General features: G+C 39.6%; 1 protein-coding gene across 2 annotated transcripts in view; it reads right to left on the bottom strand.

Annotated features, from left to right (window-relative positions):
* The window catches only part of MAST3 (microtubule associated serine/threonine kinase 3), a 254,091-nt gene extending 238,570 nt beyond the window's left edge, over positions 1-15,521 (bottom strand). For both annotated transcript variants that reach the window (XM_088450860.1, XM_088450862.1), the window contains exon 1: positions 15,458-15,521. In XM_088450860.1, coding sequence (XP_088306986.1) covers positions 15,458-15,504 — 47 coding nt within the window. In that variant the 5' untranslated portion in view covers positions 15,505-15,521. The remainder of the gene's footprint in view (positions 1-15,457) is intronic.
* Positions 15,522-15,916: the final 395 nt, after the last annotated feature.

Genomic DNA, 15,916 nt, shown 5'->3' with positions numbered 1-15,916 from the left:
CTTTGCAGTAGCATTAGTGATTGAAGAGATTAAGATGCATTTAATAGTAATTTACCCATAATGTGGCGCAAGTAGTGTTGGACATAGGTCTAACATTGAAGCACAAAATGCGCTTTTCTGTATTGCGCATCCGCAGTGGAATGGAGTATGTCTGAGACGTTGCGTACATATGGAGAAGCAGAACTGGGAAGGGAAGGGGCAACCCGACATAGCCCAAGTAAGTGCTATATATAGGGTTCAAGCAATCGCATATATGGGACATGTATTTTTTGTATCCAGTCTATCATACTTATGGTCACCAGTTAACAGGCTATGCAAACTCCCTTAAAGTGTTATACCACACAAAAAGCTGTTGCTGAATCAAAATCATTGCTCTGGGTGCTACAGCTACAAGGGCTATTATGGTCAGAAAAGAAAGATGATAGAAAACCAGCACTGCATATTCTTCATATTGTAATTTTTGCATATTTATTACAGGGAGAAAACACCCGTCCAGTGCTCACAGATGCATGCAGAGCTTGCTGGTGATGCGGCATTATTCCTCTTACCACTACAAGCCAGTACCATATGGAAATAGAAGATTTATCTCAACATTTGAAAATCTGCTATTTGTATTTGTATTTGTATTTGTGGTATATATACCACCACAATAAAGGGAAAATGATCAAACGTTCTAAAGAGGGCAAGCGCAGGTGTTGTCTATAGCAGCCAATCTCGTTGTCCTCTTTGAAAGGTTTGATAAATCTCATCCGAGATCACTGAATACACATAAATGTAGGAATTTTGTTTTACATATTTTATCCGACTAGAAATCAGCACTCCATGATAAAAGGTGTCTGAAGAGACTAACTACAAAAATATCTATTTTCCTAAAGGGGCATGCACACTAGACGATATGCTCCATGAGCTATATCATTAGTGTTTGGCCTTGCTCTCTCGGGCAAACGACATTGAGCATACACACTGAATGATATCGTTAACAATATCTTTCAGTGACGTCACAATGCCACATCCCTGAGTATGGAGTTCCTGACTAAATTGTCAGATTGACCTGTATGTTCGGATGACAACAGACATCGTGGACGACTCGCTGGAGCGCGCATCGTCCATCGTTTATGAGCATCCACACTGGACAATATGAACGATAACAATATCATTATCGTCCACATCGTTCACTTTTATCGACTAGTGTGTATGCCTCTTAAGAATCACCAGTAAACTCCTATTTTGTGCATTCCTGTGTAGATGTTTTGACTTTTGAGAGTTAGGGGTCTATTTACTAAGCAGCGTTAGGAGACACAGTGAAAAGTGATAAGGTGCCAGCCAATCAGCTCCTAACTGACAATTTTGAAACACAGCCTGTAAGATGGCAGGTAGGAGCTGATTGGCTGGCACCTTATCACTTTTCACTCTGTCTCCTAACACTGCTTAGTAAATAGACCCCTAAGTTTTGTAGCTTTTTAGAATGAAGTTGAAGTTTCCAGGAGGTTCTTCCATACTGTAACTCAGTGATCCCTTTTTTAAAGTCATTACGGGGGCACTTTTATATGACTACCACTGTAAAAAGTGTTTCTTCTTCGGTTTCAGCTTAACCCGATTGCTCAGTCTGAGCCAGTCTGTCAGGAAGCTCTTCAGTGGTCATGTCATGGCACAGGAAAAAGTGGGGGATTGTTCTTCATAATATCATATGTCATATGACTGTTTGCCATGGTAATCACATGACACTTAGCAAAGTGTAGATAATTACTAGGCAACTTAATCAAAACCCTAAGGAAATAGTAACTCCATGTGTTTTCTTACAGGTAAGCATTATGATTTATGTTAGAGAAGAAATCTTATTACTATTATCATTGTAATTGCTATTGATTAGTACCAAGGTGCTCCACATCGTCAGACACTGAGGAACAGAGAACATACATAAAACAGGAATATGCAAAGACTAAAACATTAATGCAGACTTGAAAACAAATGGTAGGGATGGCCTAACCCATACTTAATCTAGTGTAAAGAAAGGAAGAACTGAGACCAGAGGAGTAGCAATTGGAACAGTAGTGAGGAAGTACTAGCGTGAATGAGCAGTATAGGTGACAGTAGGTTCGACTCAGGTAAAGAGTTGGGTTTTGATTAGGTGTGGGTACATAAGTGGGTAGCAACACAAGATAGGTATTGGAGACAGGAGTGATAGGTGGTTATGTGAAAGTTGAGACACCAATCAGAGACAGATCTAAGAAAGGGCTCACAAGAGTATTTCTGGATGAGGTGGGAAATTATATGGTGACAAGATGGTGTTATTAAGGTCTTTGTAGGCGAGTTATTTGAATTGGATTCTGTTCTGAGATATGAGATGACAATGTCAGGATTTGCAGTGGATGTGGAGCAGCGAGAAAGGAAGTGACACTAAGGAAGTGGGATTTAGAGAGGTAATTGTAGTGTTGACAGTGAGGCAGATTTCTGGGCTCTGAGAGATGGGAAGAGGTGAGCTCTGTTTTGAACATGTTAAGCTTTAGATAGAGTTGGGACATCCATGTGCAGATAGCAGAGAGGTAGTCGGCCAACGAGTTATTAGATAAGAAGTCAGGGAAAGGGATGGAGATATTGGTGGCAAAGCTTTAATTAATAAAATAAGATCAATAAATAGAGTCACATACAAATGTGTCCTTATACACTGTGGCTGCAGTCGCGACCAAATAGTCCTTCTCTGTGTTAGGTCCTTGGGGACTCGGCCACGCCGAGCGTCTTTCTCGCTCTAAATGTACGTCTTATTATCATTCAAAAAAGCAACTGGGAGCGACAAAACGACATTGCTAGATTACACTGATCAATTTGATGTGCGACATTTGTACATCTGTTGTGCGACTGAGTCTGAATCTGTGTAAAAAGGACTTAGATGCGAGTGGTCACGGCTTTTTCTCATGCCAAGTTCCGTTGTGTTTCATCTGCGACTTTTTATGTGTGTAAAATCAATTCCTGTGCAGTTAATGCCACAGTCTAGTGTGTCTAGTACACTTTGCTTGGCTTTCCCTTTGTCTGCAATGTGTATAAGATGCTACATTTTAAGAAAAGTACGGTGTGCTACTCCCTTCGTTGGGCGTCTTGTACCATATGGCATATAGACGCTAGGTATGTGAGGACACATCGGTACTTAAGAATTTTCAGATTAGAATACATTGTATTATTGTAATGTTGCAGAATTACATAACATTTGTAAGGCCAATTTTAGATTATTCAATGTTTATAAATATTTCCCCAAGCTATTATTTTTGAAGATATATATGCTTCATACTGTATGCTGTAAGTGATACAATTTCGAGGCCATTACCATCTATTGTTTGGTACATGTTAATCTTTGTGATTGTTCATTGCATCGTTAACATGTGTTTTACCTTTTTTAATACCTGTACATCTAACATTTACCAGAGCACAGGTAAACCAAATGCCCACAGAGGTTGGGTACGCGTTTCCGGTGCCGGTATTCTGAGCGCCAACATTGTATGCGCATGCCGACTACCTCCCAACCACAGGCTACATGATTGTAGTCCTTGGTGTGGCTGTCATTTTCAAGTAATGTGTAATACTGTGAATCAGGATGAGACAACATAAAAACTAGAATGCGAAATGTATTGAGCCGGAAACTACGGAAAAGAGAATTCTACGTGACCAGCTGCATACTAGCATATTGTGCTTATTTCATCCCAGGTTTTACCTTGTTTGGGACAAGTGCCTTTATGAAGCCAGTTTTGTTGTCACAGATGTTTCTTGCCCTTGATAAATGATGCACTGCAAGCCCTGGTGATTTCATAGCATATTTTTGCCCAGAGGCTCAGGAGAGTAAAATCTCCAGTCAACTCTGCATTATAGGTATGGCATTCACTAGTTGATGTATCAAGCAGTGGAAAGTGTGGAGAAGTGGACCAGTGGAGAAGTTGCACATAGCAACCAATCAGCATATTCCTATCATTTTATAGCATGTGCAGTACTTGATAATTGCTTCCTGGTGGCCTTAGACAAATTCTACACTGTTTTCACTGCTTAATACATCAACTGCTCAGTTACTGTGAGTAAATGAATCTATAAAATAGTTTTACAAGTGTCCCTAGTTTTGTGTTAGTTATATAAAGTAAATTTATTTCAAAAGCAATAATAATTTATAGACTTTAGGAAATTTATTTATAGACTTGTTTTTCTAGCTAGGAATATAGATGTTCATTTAAGACATTAGGATAGGACAATCATTTATTAGTGCTAAAGTAATTTTAGCCTACAATATAATGTATAACTTTATTCTATTATTTATTCATACAGTATTAGAAAATGTATTTATTACATATTAGCCAACCATTAACATGTCTAATTTCTTGAATTGGGCATGATACATTTCTACCTTTCTGCTTATAGGGCAGATGCCAGCAGTGGGAGACACAGGGGGAACCAGTAGCATTTGATGCAGTCTGCCTCAGGCACGTTCTGTAACTCTGTTTCTGTGCCAGAGAGTGTGATTAGTAATATTTGTATTATTCAAACAGATAACAAAACTAACATGTATAAAATATTTGCATAGTTTACTAATCTACTCAAAAGTTTACAGTTTTATTAGTGTAAGGTGGTGAATGTTTGTGAGATAGAGTATAGGGGCACTAGTAGTTGTGTTTCCAGTCTATCATACTCATAGTTACCAATTAACAGGCTATGCAAACTCCCAAAGGTTTGGGGCCTTAAAGTGTAAAACCACTCAGAAAACCTGTTGCTGAATCAAAATCATTACTCTGGGTGCTACAGCTAAAAGGGTCCTATCTATTATGATCTGAGAAGAACATATTTTGGTGATGCTCAGAGTGTTCTCCCCAGAAAATGTTTCCAGCCGGGTGGCATCAAGAAATAGCTGGGTGGGGCCTTCGCATAATACAGGTTGAGTCTCCCATATCCAAATATTCCAAAAAATACGGAATATTCCGAAATACGGAATTATTTTGGCATGACTGAGATAATAAAACCTTTGATTTTTGATGGTTCAATGTAAACAAACTTTGTCTAAGGCATAAATTATTACAAATATGGTATAAAATTACCTTCAGGCTGTGTGTATAGGGTGTAAATGAAACATAAATTTATCTCATATATGTACAGAAACTTTGCTTGAGCCACAAAATTATTGAAAACTTTGTGTAAAATGACCTGCAGGCTTGGTGTATAAGGTGTATATAACACATAAATGCATTCTATGTGTATATTGGGGTCCCATTCCCAAGATATTTCATTATGATATGCAATTATTCCAAAATACGGATTATTCCGTTATACAAAATACCACTGGTCCCAAGCATTTTGGATATGGGAGACTCAACCTGTAATAAAATGTTTAAAATCATGACCATATAATGATTTAAACTTGAAAAAACATTTTATATATTAATTCTTCTCATCTTATTAGAGGCCCAGTCATCTGATTATGAGAAAGCTGTAAAGTCTGTAGGAGTTGGTCCATTTTATACAGCTCCCAGATACTGTCCCCACTTGCAGGCCCCAAAGTTCCCGGTGGTGCACCCACAAAAAAACAGCCTGGGGAGAAGACTGGTTCAGTTACATAGCAATGCTATAGGTACATTTAACCTGGGTACAACACTTGCTGATGTGTGTACCCAGCAATGCAATGCCCAACCGCACATTATATGGGGCATGCGGTACACACTACACGATGCTGTGACCGACTGCTCGATATGTGGACCATACGTCGGCCCGATCCGTGGGATCTGGCGACATATAATCTAGGGTGTACCCAGGTTTACAGGTCGCCAAGCTATTTCAGGGAGCCTCTGCGCATGTGTGAGCGAGAAATACTGGGACACCTGCACTGGGCACAAATTTGGGCTTCCAGTTTACATTAAAATAATATTAAAAATCGAAAAGTAAATGCTTTAAATTATTAATAATTTTTACATTTGTATTGTAGATGCGATCACCGTCTAGAGTTGGAAATAAGAGGACAGCTGTCTGTTTTATTCCTGAAAAATATATTGACGTTTTCTTCAGCACTGCAGATTCTTCATATGATAATTAGTAAATAGCTGGCATGTTTATTACAAGTAGAATATTTACTTGTATTTTTTGTATCCAGTCTATCATTACTTATAGTTACTAATTAACAGGCTATGCAAACTCCCAAAGGTTTGGGGCCTTAAAGTGTAATACCACTCAGAAAACCTGTTGCTAAATCAAAATCATTACTCTGAGTAAAACAGCTATATCTATTATGGTCTGAAAATAAACAATTTTAGGGATTGAAAATTGGTAAATATCATTAATGTGGTTTTTGCAGCTATAGCCATGGTAAATGCCAAAATTATGAACAAGCCTACATTGTGAATGTCAGTATTTTTCTTTTTGTCCTTATGTCCATGTCGACATTCTGACCGGATCCTGTAGGAGATCACAGAAACAGGAAAAATGGCTCTATTTACCAAACAGTGAAAAGCACTTTCTGGCAAAGAAGGGTGTTTTTAACGTACGGTATGGGGAAAAGCACTTGAAAGCCTGTTTAGCAAGGATCACGGTAGTACATACAGCGCCACAATCCATCTGTCATCTCAGGATGATGATCGCAAAGGGAAATCCTTGTTAAAAAAAATGCTTTATTATTTAATTTTAATCAAATCATTTTTATTTCACTGGGAAATCTTTTTCAAATATTTTCAACTTTTTTATATTTGCATTTAAACAATTTTTTTTGGACTAAGTGGCACTGAAAGCACAATAATTGGCTATTAATCAGCTATCCAGATCACACATACAAAACCCCCACTATAAGTTAAGCCTTAAAATTTCTGGTCAGTATCGCCAAGGCAGCTGAGAATACATTGGGCAATATGTGGTTTTCTCTCGCTGAGATAAACAGCAGTAGAACACTAGCCCTTTCAGTATAGATATTGATAAGTACTGTATGTCTGTAAGTGATTATTGTAAATAAGAGTAAATACATTGTTTAGGTAGCAGGGGGGAGGGGGTGTTCTACTATAAATATTAAAGGCTTTAAAAAATATTTAGGAAATTTGATAAGCACTCCTAAATGTCTGTTTCAATAAGAGACATTAAATGCACAACGTGGGTAAATGCAGGATGGGAAGCTTTGATATTATTTTCCTGCAGCTCTTTGGGATAAGTGAGGTTTATACTACTAAAATAATCCAAGTTATGATAGCACGTGAGCATACTATGGAACCTTGTCACTTTTTTAACCTACTCTCAAGTATGACTGTCTAAGACAGTGCAATCCAGAATATACTGTAGGTATACTGCAGAAGTATTGGGGACATGGGAGAGAGGTAGTTATATTGGACAATGATCGCCATTGACACACTGTTTGATATAGAGCTAGTCTACAGCAGTGGCGTCACAAGGGGGATGCTACCTGCACCCGGATGTCACCCGCCGAGGGGTGACACCAAAGTGCAGACTCCTCAGTGACAGGAGCCGGGTGCTGCACTGAATCATTATGTGCAGCACTCAGCTCCTGACACAGTGAGGGAGCCAGCACTGCACACTGAGCTGTCCTCGGGGGCAGTCTGGGACCTCCCAGTAGTGATTACAATGGGGGTTCAGGCCACGCCCCCTTCCCACAAGGTCAACCCCCTAACGACGAAGGCATGCCCATTTTTTTACGACGCACAGGTTTTACAGCGGTGAGGGATGCCACTGCTCTACAGTACCAAATACAGAATATAAATCCAGAAGAATTAGTAGCAAGTAAAAACCCTTAGACTTATCAAACAAACAAGACTTAAAAAAAGTGTGGAATATAATGCACAGAACCCTAAGGGTCAGAGCTGTAACTAGACTTTTTGGTGCCCTGTGCCAGAAAGAGCATTGGCGCCCCCTCATTTTTCAAAGGGACATAATGCACCCAAAAAAGGGCCATGGCTTTATAGGGAAGGGCCAGGGAAGAGAGGAGAGGCCAGGAGATGCTGGGGATGAGATAAGAGGAAGCTACAAGCAAGAATGATAATAAGCATAAATTTGACAGGCGCAAACAGCGCCCCCTGACCTGTGGCGCCCTGTGCGATGGCACCAGCCGCAATACCCTAGCTACGGCCCTGCTAAGGGTATATCAAGGCAGACATTCTACATGCCTTTAAGAACTTTTGGAGCAAAAGAATGTTAGAAACAAGGTGGTAGCATAATGGAAGGAATGGATCAATTGATGGCTTCTTTAGCATGGGAATAATCAATGTATGCTTAAAATAAGATGTAAATATTCCAGATGAGAAAGGTATATTGATTTGAGTCCCATAAGGAATCAATTTTAGTGAGAGAGTGAACAAATTGTCACTAAGTGGAATGAAGAGGGCAGGTAATTGGGTGGGAGAACGGTAGATGAGCAGAGACCTCGCACATGAAATATGGAGATTGTAATAGAATCACACACTACCCTCTGGTCCTGAGACTTGGGTATCTCACAAAGTAGATGGGGTGGAATTCGGGCAGGTGAAATTCCCAACTGTTCTTCTGAAATGTTGATTTTCATGTGTATGAGGTGAGGGTTTAAAAAATGTGTATTAATGATGATCATGAAACAACGTCAGAAATAACATGTGAGTGAGGATGGCTATTTTAACGGCTCCTGTAGAGTGTTGGGGCCAATGGATGTCCTGCACGCCTCATTTAGTCCGACTCCTTATTATATTACCACTGCACCCTGAGGAATATAAGAAGCCTGGAAGCTGCCTTTCCATTTCCAATTAATTTTTTTCTCTTCGCTGGCATTGTGCCTACTGATTGAGGGATGTACTGCATGATTGCCGGATGGAGGGTGAGAAAAGGTGACTGCTTACTAGGCATTATTGTTAATAGCGGCTTAATTACGGAGCATTATTATTACTATTGGCTTATTACTGCCCATTGTGACATTACATCATACTGCAACTGATGTATGATTTACTGGGCATCATAGAATCAGCTATGATGAATATGCCAGATGTACCAGTTTGATGTTACACAGACTCCTACATTGGGTAGGTACTTGGATGCCCAATGAATGGATGATCTACCATAATAACTCATTTGACTTGTTATAGCAGCACTATCAGCACTCACTCCAACCCCTTACATTTATTTTGCAGCCTGATTAAAGGCTACTTGTAGTCAGTCAATGGCAGTAATATTACATAATAATGCAGCACAATGTACTTCTCTGTTAGTAGTCTGCACTTAAATGACAAATTGCAGTTTTTATTGACAGCTGTATTCACATTATTCCCATGAACCGCCATAATCCAACAAATGAGTTAATTCATCTTTAATTCCCAGTACAGATTGAGTATCCCCTATACGAAATGCTTAGTTTTGGTTTTTGGATTCTTTCTGATTTTTTAATATTTGCATATACATAATGAGATAGCTTGAGGAAGAGACCCAAATCCATATTTGCCTACTTTTAAAAAAACATTTCAGGGAAATTGTGAAAGCTACACCTATGAGCACTGCGTTAAAATGGACATATACTGTTCTGCCTGAGATGTGTGTCATAAAGTAGACTTACATCCAAATGTAAACAAGTCCCAAAGCAGCAGTTGTTGCTCGGTAAGACCTTCTTGTTTGAAAACACACTTATACATCACTGATGATCCCATTTGAATGTATAGCTTATTTCTTTTTTCCCAAGTATATAACAGCTACATAATGGGGGTAAGGTGCAATCAGGGACATTGCTACACTCTACAGGGAGTCAGGGAGATTGCTACTATGTCAGGGAGTCTCCCTGACAATCAGGGAGAGTTGGCAAGTATGACCCAAGTCTAAACATGACATTTCTTTGTTTCATGTTTCATAAGAATCGGTATGATTTACCGCCGGACCCATGCCCGGCGGTTGGAATCCCGAGCCCAGCATCCTGGCAGCAGTGGAAATCCCGATCATCCTCAGGTAAGTATTAGCTAACCTAATTCTACCCCCTAACCCTCCCTTAGGGGTGCCTAACCCTAACCTCCCCCCCAGTATCTAACCCTAATCCCCCCTTTAAGTGTCTAAACCTAACCTCCCCTTCCCCGCTGCCTAAACCTAAGTCCCCCGGGGGGTGCCTAACCCTAACCTCCCCCTGGGGGTGCCTAACCCTAACCCCCCTTCCCCTAGCCTAAACCTAACCTCCCGGGGGGGTACCTAACCCTAAGTCACCCCCGGGAACCCTAAACCTAACCCTTCCCCCCCCTGCGGCTATCCGTGCTCCCGGCGTATGTCTAATGACAGGCGTCGGCATATCGACGCCTGTCTTTAGACCCTTGCCGGGATATGACAGTCAGGAAGCTGGCTTCCCGACTGCATATCCTTTCATATACCTTATAAACATAGCCCATAGGGTTTTATACAATATGTTTTATAATTCTTTGTATGAAACAAAGTTTGTGTACATTGAACCATCAGAAAGCAAATGTATCACTATCCAAGTTTGTGTAAAAAAAAATTAAATCTGATTTTGGAGCATTTCGGAAATAGTACAGTATAAGGGATACTCACCCCGTATTTGACTATGAACTATGGGCCTGATGCAGAGTTGAACCCTATGCTGATTTTAATGCTGTTGAGTGATTATTAGTGGTCTGCGCATGCGTCATAGCCACATAGCGCATGCACAGCAAATTAATCGAGCTCGCTGTGAGGATTTACTCTTAACTGATTGAAAGGAAGAAACCGTTTTGTGCGTGGTTACAGGGAGTACCGGCAAAAGAAAAAGGGGTGTGTTGTGGTGATTTCCTGGGTGTGTACTAGCCAGCATCTGCGATTGCACATGCAGAGAACAAAGCTTCAGCCTCTCAGTTAGTGCAGCCATTCTGCGTGACCATAGACTCACTCAAGGAGTCAGTGTTTTCAGGATCTGCGTCCAATGCTGCGTTTGTGTACACAGTTGTGGGCAGCCCAAAGGCTTCGGTGGGTGTCTCAATACAAATTCCGCCGGCTGATGAATTAGCATATTTTAGCAATTTCTAAGCGGCAAAATTCGCAAATGTGTTTGCATTAGGTATGTGCAGGCTCGGATTAGTTCGGATTTTTCCCACCAAAAATCGGGTCTCAGAAAGAGGCAAAATGTCATCTTTCATGGACAAACATCATCTTTCAGGAATGATGATGTTTGTCCATGAAAGATGACCTTTTGCCTCTTTCTGAGACCCGATTTTTGGCGGGGAAAAATCCGAATTTGGCGGGAAAAATCACAACTAATCCGAGCCTGCACATCCCTAGTTTGCATTAGCGTACAACTCTGAGTCAGGTCCTATAATGCCAATCTCCCACAAAGTGGGAATGGGAATAATACTGAGGAAAATATCCCCTTTTTTATTAGATTTTCAAAAATTGGTTAGAGAAAATTTACTTTGATATTCACTTTAGTTGACCATTACTTTGTTATGTAGGTGATATTTGTTATGTTATCATACCTCCCAACATTTGCTGGGAGGGAGTAGGGACCTGCACGTGCCGAAAGCCCGCGCGCCCTAAAGGGGGAGTGGCCTAATTGTAGAGGGGGCGGGGTCAGATGACACGCCCCTGTTTACATCACTAATTGGGCGTGCCCTGCATCTCCGAGATGTTGGACAGCCCCCGGGCTTCCCCCCGTACTCTCAATCGATGCTGTGCGCATGCGCACAGCATCTATTCTACCTCTGCATACACACTGCTCTGCATAGCAGAGCAGCGTGTATGCTTCCCCCAACTTCCCCCCCACCGCGGGACACTGCGGCCCGCGGGCGGGACAGCGGGACAGTCCCAGAAAAATGGGAATGTCCCGCTAAATGCGGGACAGTTGGGAGGTATGTGTTATGCATTCTCAGTCAGTGTTGTACTTTACTATTACATAAGTGCAGATATTTTTAGTTCAGGTCATAATTTTCGATTTGAAAACATGATCTATGGGCCTGATATATCACGGATCTCAACTGCAACAGTGTACGCACACCGGCTGATGGTGCGTACTGTGCATGCGTATGCTTCGCAATGCGTGTGCGTGAGTTAGCATTGCCATCGCACTGCAATCACCTACGCAGATACAATGCCATCACAGACCTAGGGATGGGACATCAGCGTTTGATGGGGGAGTGGTTGGAGAAAAGCTGGCGCGCCTGTACGTTTGCACGCCGTTGCATTGGAGTGCATAAATTAGCCACTGTGACAGTATACGCAGCTATAGTACTCACTGTGTACAACGAGGTTAGCAATTTCTGAGTAAGGTCAGACCCGTTGTAATTGTGCGTGTTACTCAGTGTTGCCGATGTATACGCAGGACTGCAAGGTATTACAGATGTGAGATAGCAGTAGTGTGAGTCTCTATGATGGCTGTGTGATGGCATTGCGATTGCATTCATTAGCATATTTTCTCAGCAGACCTGCATGCGTAATTGCAGCTGCGATCGCAATAGCGATCCATAGTAAATCAGGCCCTATATCTTTATGATTTCTTATACCACTATAAAATGTGCTGTCATTTAGGGAGACATTTTCAGTTGGATCTTTACAAATGCCTTTGTTATCAGTGAGTCAGCAAACAGACTGGGAACCAGTGAGTTAATATGCTGATGTTTGTAAAGGTACTGAAGTGGTTAATGCCAGCTTCCATAGCAATGTATTTCACCAACTCTAGTCATGTTAATTATTACATGCAGGAGGCCCATAATTAGCTGTTTGACTGCCCTGTTCAGTCAGTTATCCAAACACCTCATACTTAAGCATTGGAAATTAAACTCTTTTTAGAATATACATTTACTCTGGGTAATGCTGCAGTTCTATCTACCTTAGTAAAAAGATTTATTGTTCAGTTTATTTAAATCTTGTTATGTACTACTATATCAAACACCTTTTTCTTTTAAATATCAAAGATGTAGAATTTTTGGAACTAAAATGGATTTGTTGATACTGGACAAATATATAAAATACATAGAAACAACATGCAACAGAGGACTGGACAGTGTTTTCAAAACATAATTAAGATAAATGTGCTAAAAAAATAAACACAAACACCCAAAATAACACAAATCATTACTGAAATATGAAAAATGGTCTCCTAGCAACCAGATAAATATAAACCCCAAAACAAGATGTGATCTGCAGAGGAAACCCAGGTTTTCTGCAGACACAGTTTCTCAGATTTGTAAAGGTGGTGTATGGTATTAAGCTGGGTTATAAATGGAGAGGTGTTTTCCAGGCTGGAAGATTCGGTCTCCATGGTAATCCCATCAGTACCACTGCAGTAAGATCCCCTTTCACTGTGAGGTTTATGAACACAGTTAGTCAATATACATTGGAAGCCCTTTAATGGTAGAAGGGTGACAAAGTAATTATTTATTAAAATAAGAATTTACTGACACATCTGACATCTTACACTTGCTCACCCATTAATTTTTTGTTGCACTTAAAACACCCCCCCCCCCCCCCCCGGATTTGTACATACACTGATATAAACACATCCATTAATGCAGTGGTATTAACACCTACATACTGTTGATATAAATGTACAAACTACACTTACTGTATATACGCACATAATCATGCAAAGCCTCGCTGACACACTCAGAAACCATCCTTACAGAACACGGAGACTTATCTGATGTTGGTGCTTATACAGCTAAATGGTTTTAAGAACATACAGATTAAGTTCATCACAGAAACAGGTTCAATAATAATGTTTAAGTATTCAGACACATGTATACAAAAACAGCAAAACAACAAGTGGCTTCATGCTGACAGGCTAAACAAACAGGATTACCTGCAATGGTTGGCTTAATTCTAAACATACATACTTGGCAACATATATCAATACTTATGAGAAAAACATTTTAGCAAATCAATTTCTGTCGTTTTATTCTGTACATATTGCAGTAAACATTACACCAAATAAGCACTTCGATAAATGTGTTGTATTGCTGCATTGTCTGTTATTTTGTACTCACCGAAAACAAATTCAAATACTGAAATGTTGCACTATGCTATGGATATATAAAAGAAAAATAAAAAAAATATAGTTTTTGCCTGGAATTGATGAAAATGCTACTGAGAGCAGGGCCAATAAATTAAATAAATGATTACCTTATAAAGTCAGGGCACTTGATAGAAATTGTCTGAATATACTCTAAATGTACTAGAGGGCCATTTACTAAGATTCTACGTTTGGGAAGGTAAAATTAATTAAATATGAACCTTATTCAATAACATCAACCATAATGTTAACCCAAAATACATAAAGCCAGATGCAAAAGTGACCTCTCACTATAGACATTTGCACTCAGTGATAAGCATCAAAGATCCAAACAAAATGTTATGCAAATCCATAAAAAAATAATGGCACCTGTTGGACTTTATTTTAAAACTGATAATTATAGGTGGTTTTGCCCACATTGTTTAAAATTGCACTAATATTAAATGTAAAAAATGCCTGATTTTATATTTAATATTATTTAATACTATTGCTGTTTTAAGTATTGCTGGCAAAATCGCCAAAAGTGAGCATTTTATCTAAGTAAATATAGCCGTAGCCTGTATTCTAGCTTAAGTAGCGAGGAATTTAAATATTTGCACATTAGTAACCTGTCCGAAATGGAATAATTACATTATTTAGCTGATTATAAATTGCTTTTATTATCTTTAAAGAGGCTATTCGGTGTGATGGAGGTTCATTTGCACAGCAGCAGTCCCTGTTATTAAAATACAACTGCCCAAAATCTGGAGAACTTCAAAAGTGATTACAATTCTGTATATGGAAATGTTGGACCTGATTGGGTGCTTTATAATCAAGTGTCACAGTTCTGAGAATAAAGAATCACTTACTTTTACATTTCTTGTTGTACATTCACACCGAGAATTAGTTGGACAATAACATTTCATTAATGGGTTTGTACCAGTTCTGGGGGGAAGATGTAATTCTCTTTCTAAAACTGTGTTGTTGACTTCACTGTACAAAGGCAACATGACGTTTACCAAGTGCATCCTAGCCAGTGGAACTACTTGTACATCAGACTAAATCTCACTTATTCTGTGATACATCCCACTACAAATCAGCCCTACTTCTATGAAGCAATATTCTAGGTAAACATGTCATCGGAGCCCTCTCATTAATTGTTCATCATCAAAAGTCCACTCAATGGTTGTCAGTGATTGACATTGTCATCCACTATAATATAAAACCTCTTACTATTTTGCCTCAGTCATTGTCAGACAGAAGAACACATGATCATTTCTATCAGCTTTATTTCAATGCTATTTCTGCCTAAGATCCACTTTTATGAAATATGAATAAATCTACATTTTGTACTCTTGTTTCCTATTCACATTTTTATACTCATTTCACTGTTAGGTACAATACCAGGCTTCAACAGCTGTTTCAGCCATTTCCCAAAATACCATGAAGCACTGTATTTGTCTATTATTAATTCAGTGTGTCGGAGAACCTCCCAGCCCCAGGAAATTCCCCACATATGCAGATACTCACTCTAATGTCAATGATGGGATTTTCAGTTTGTCTCTCCTGGATTTCATGGCTGTTCGGATGTGAATCCTGCTTTCAGACTCTCTCCCTGTCTGCTCTTTCCCTTATGTTATCAGCACAGCCAGAGATAATAAGTGTACTAGGCACAGCTGGTCATTGGGGAGGGAGAGAGAAGAGGGAGGGAGCATGTGTGTGACTGAGTAATGCACATTTACAGAGAGCTGTGTGTATATGGGTCATCCCATCAATGGGTCTGTGTTAAGATAACCCCCCTGAACATAGACTTCATAAGGAGCAAAACAAATTTTTTGGTACATAAGCAGTGATGTTCAAATCTAGTCAAGTGTGGCTTTAGTTTATACATAATAAGCTCAGAACTGATCATTATACTGTGGTGCTGTTTATATATATATATATATATATATATATATATTTATATATATATATATATATACATATATA

The sequence above is a fragment of the Taudactylus pleione genome, unplaced genomic scaffold, assembly GCF_031769625.1.
Source record: "Taudactylus pleione unplaced genomic scaffold, aTauple2 ptg000532l, whole genome shotgun sequence".
Lineage (NCBI taxonomy): Eukaryota > Metazoa > Chordata > Amphibia > Anura > Myobatrachidae > Taudactylus > Taudactylus pleione.
The sequence above is the reverse complement of the archived record's forward strand: the minus strand, read 5'-3'. Positions and strand labels throughout refer to the sequence as shown.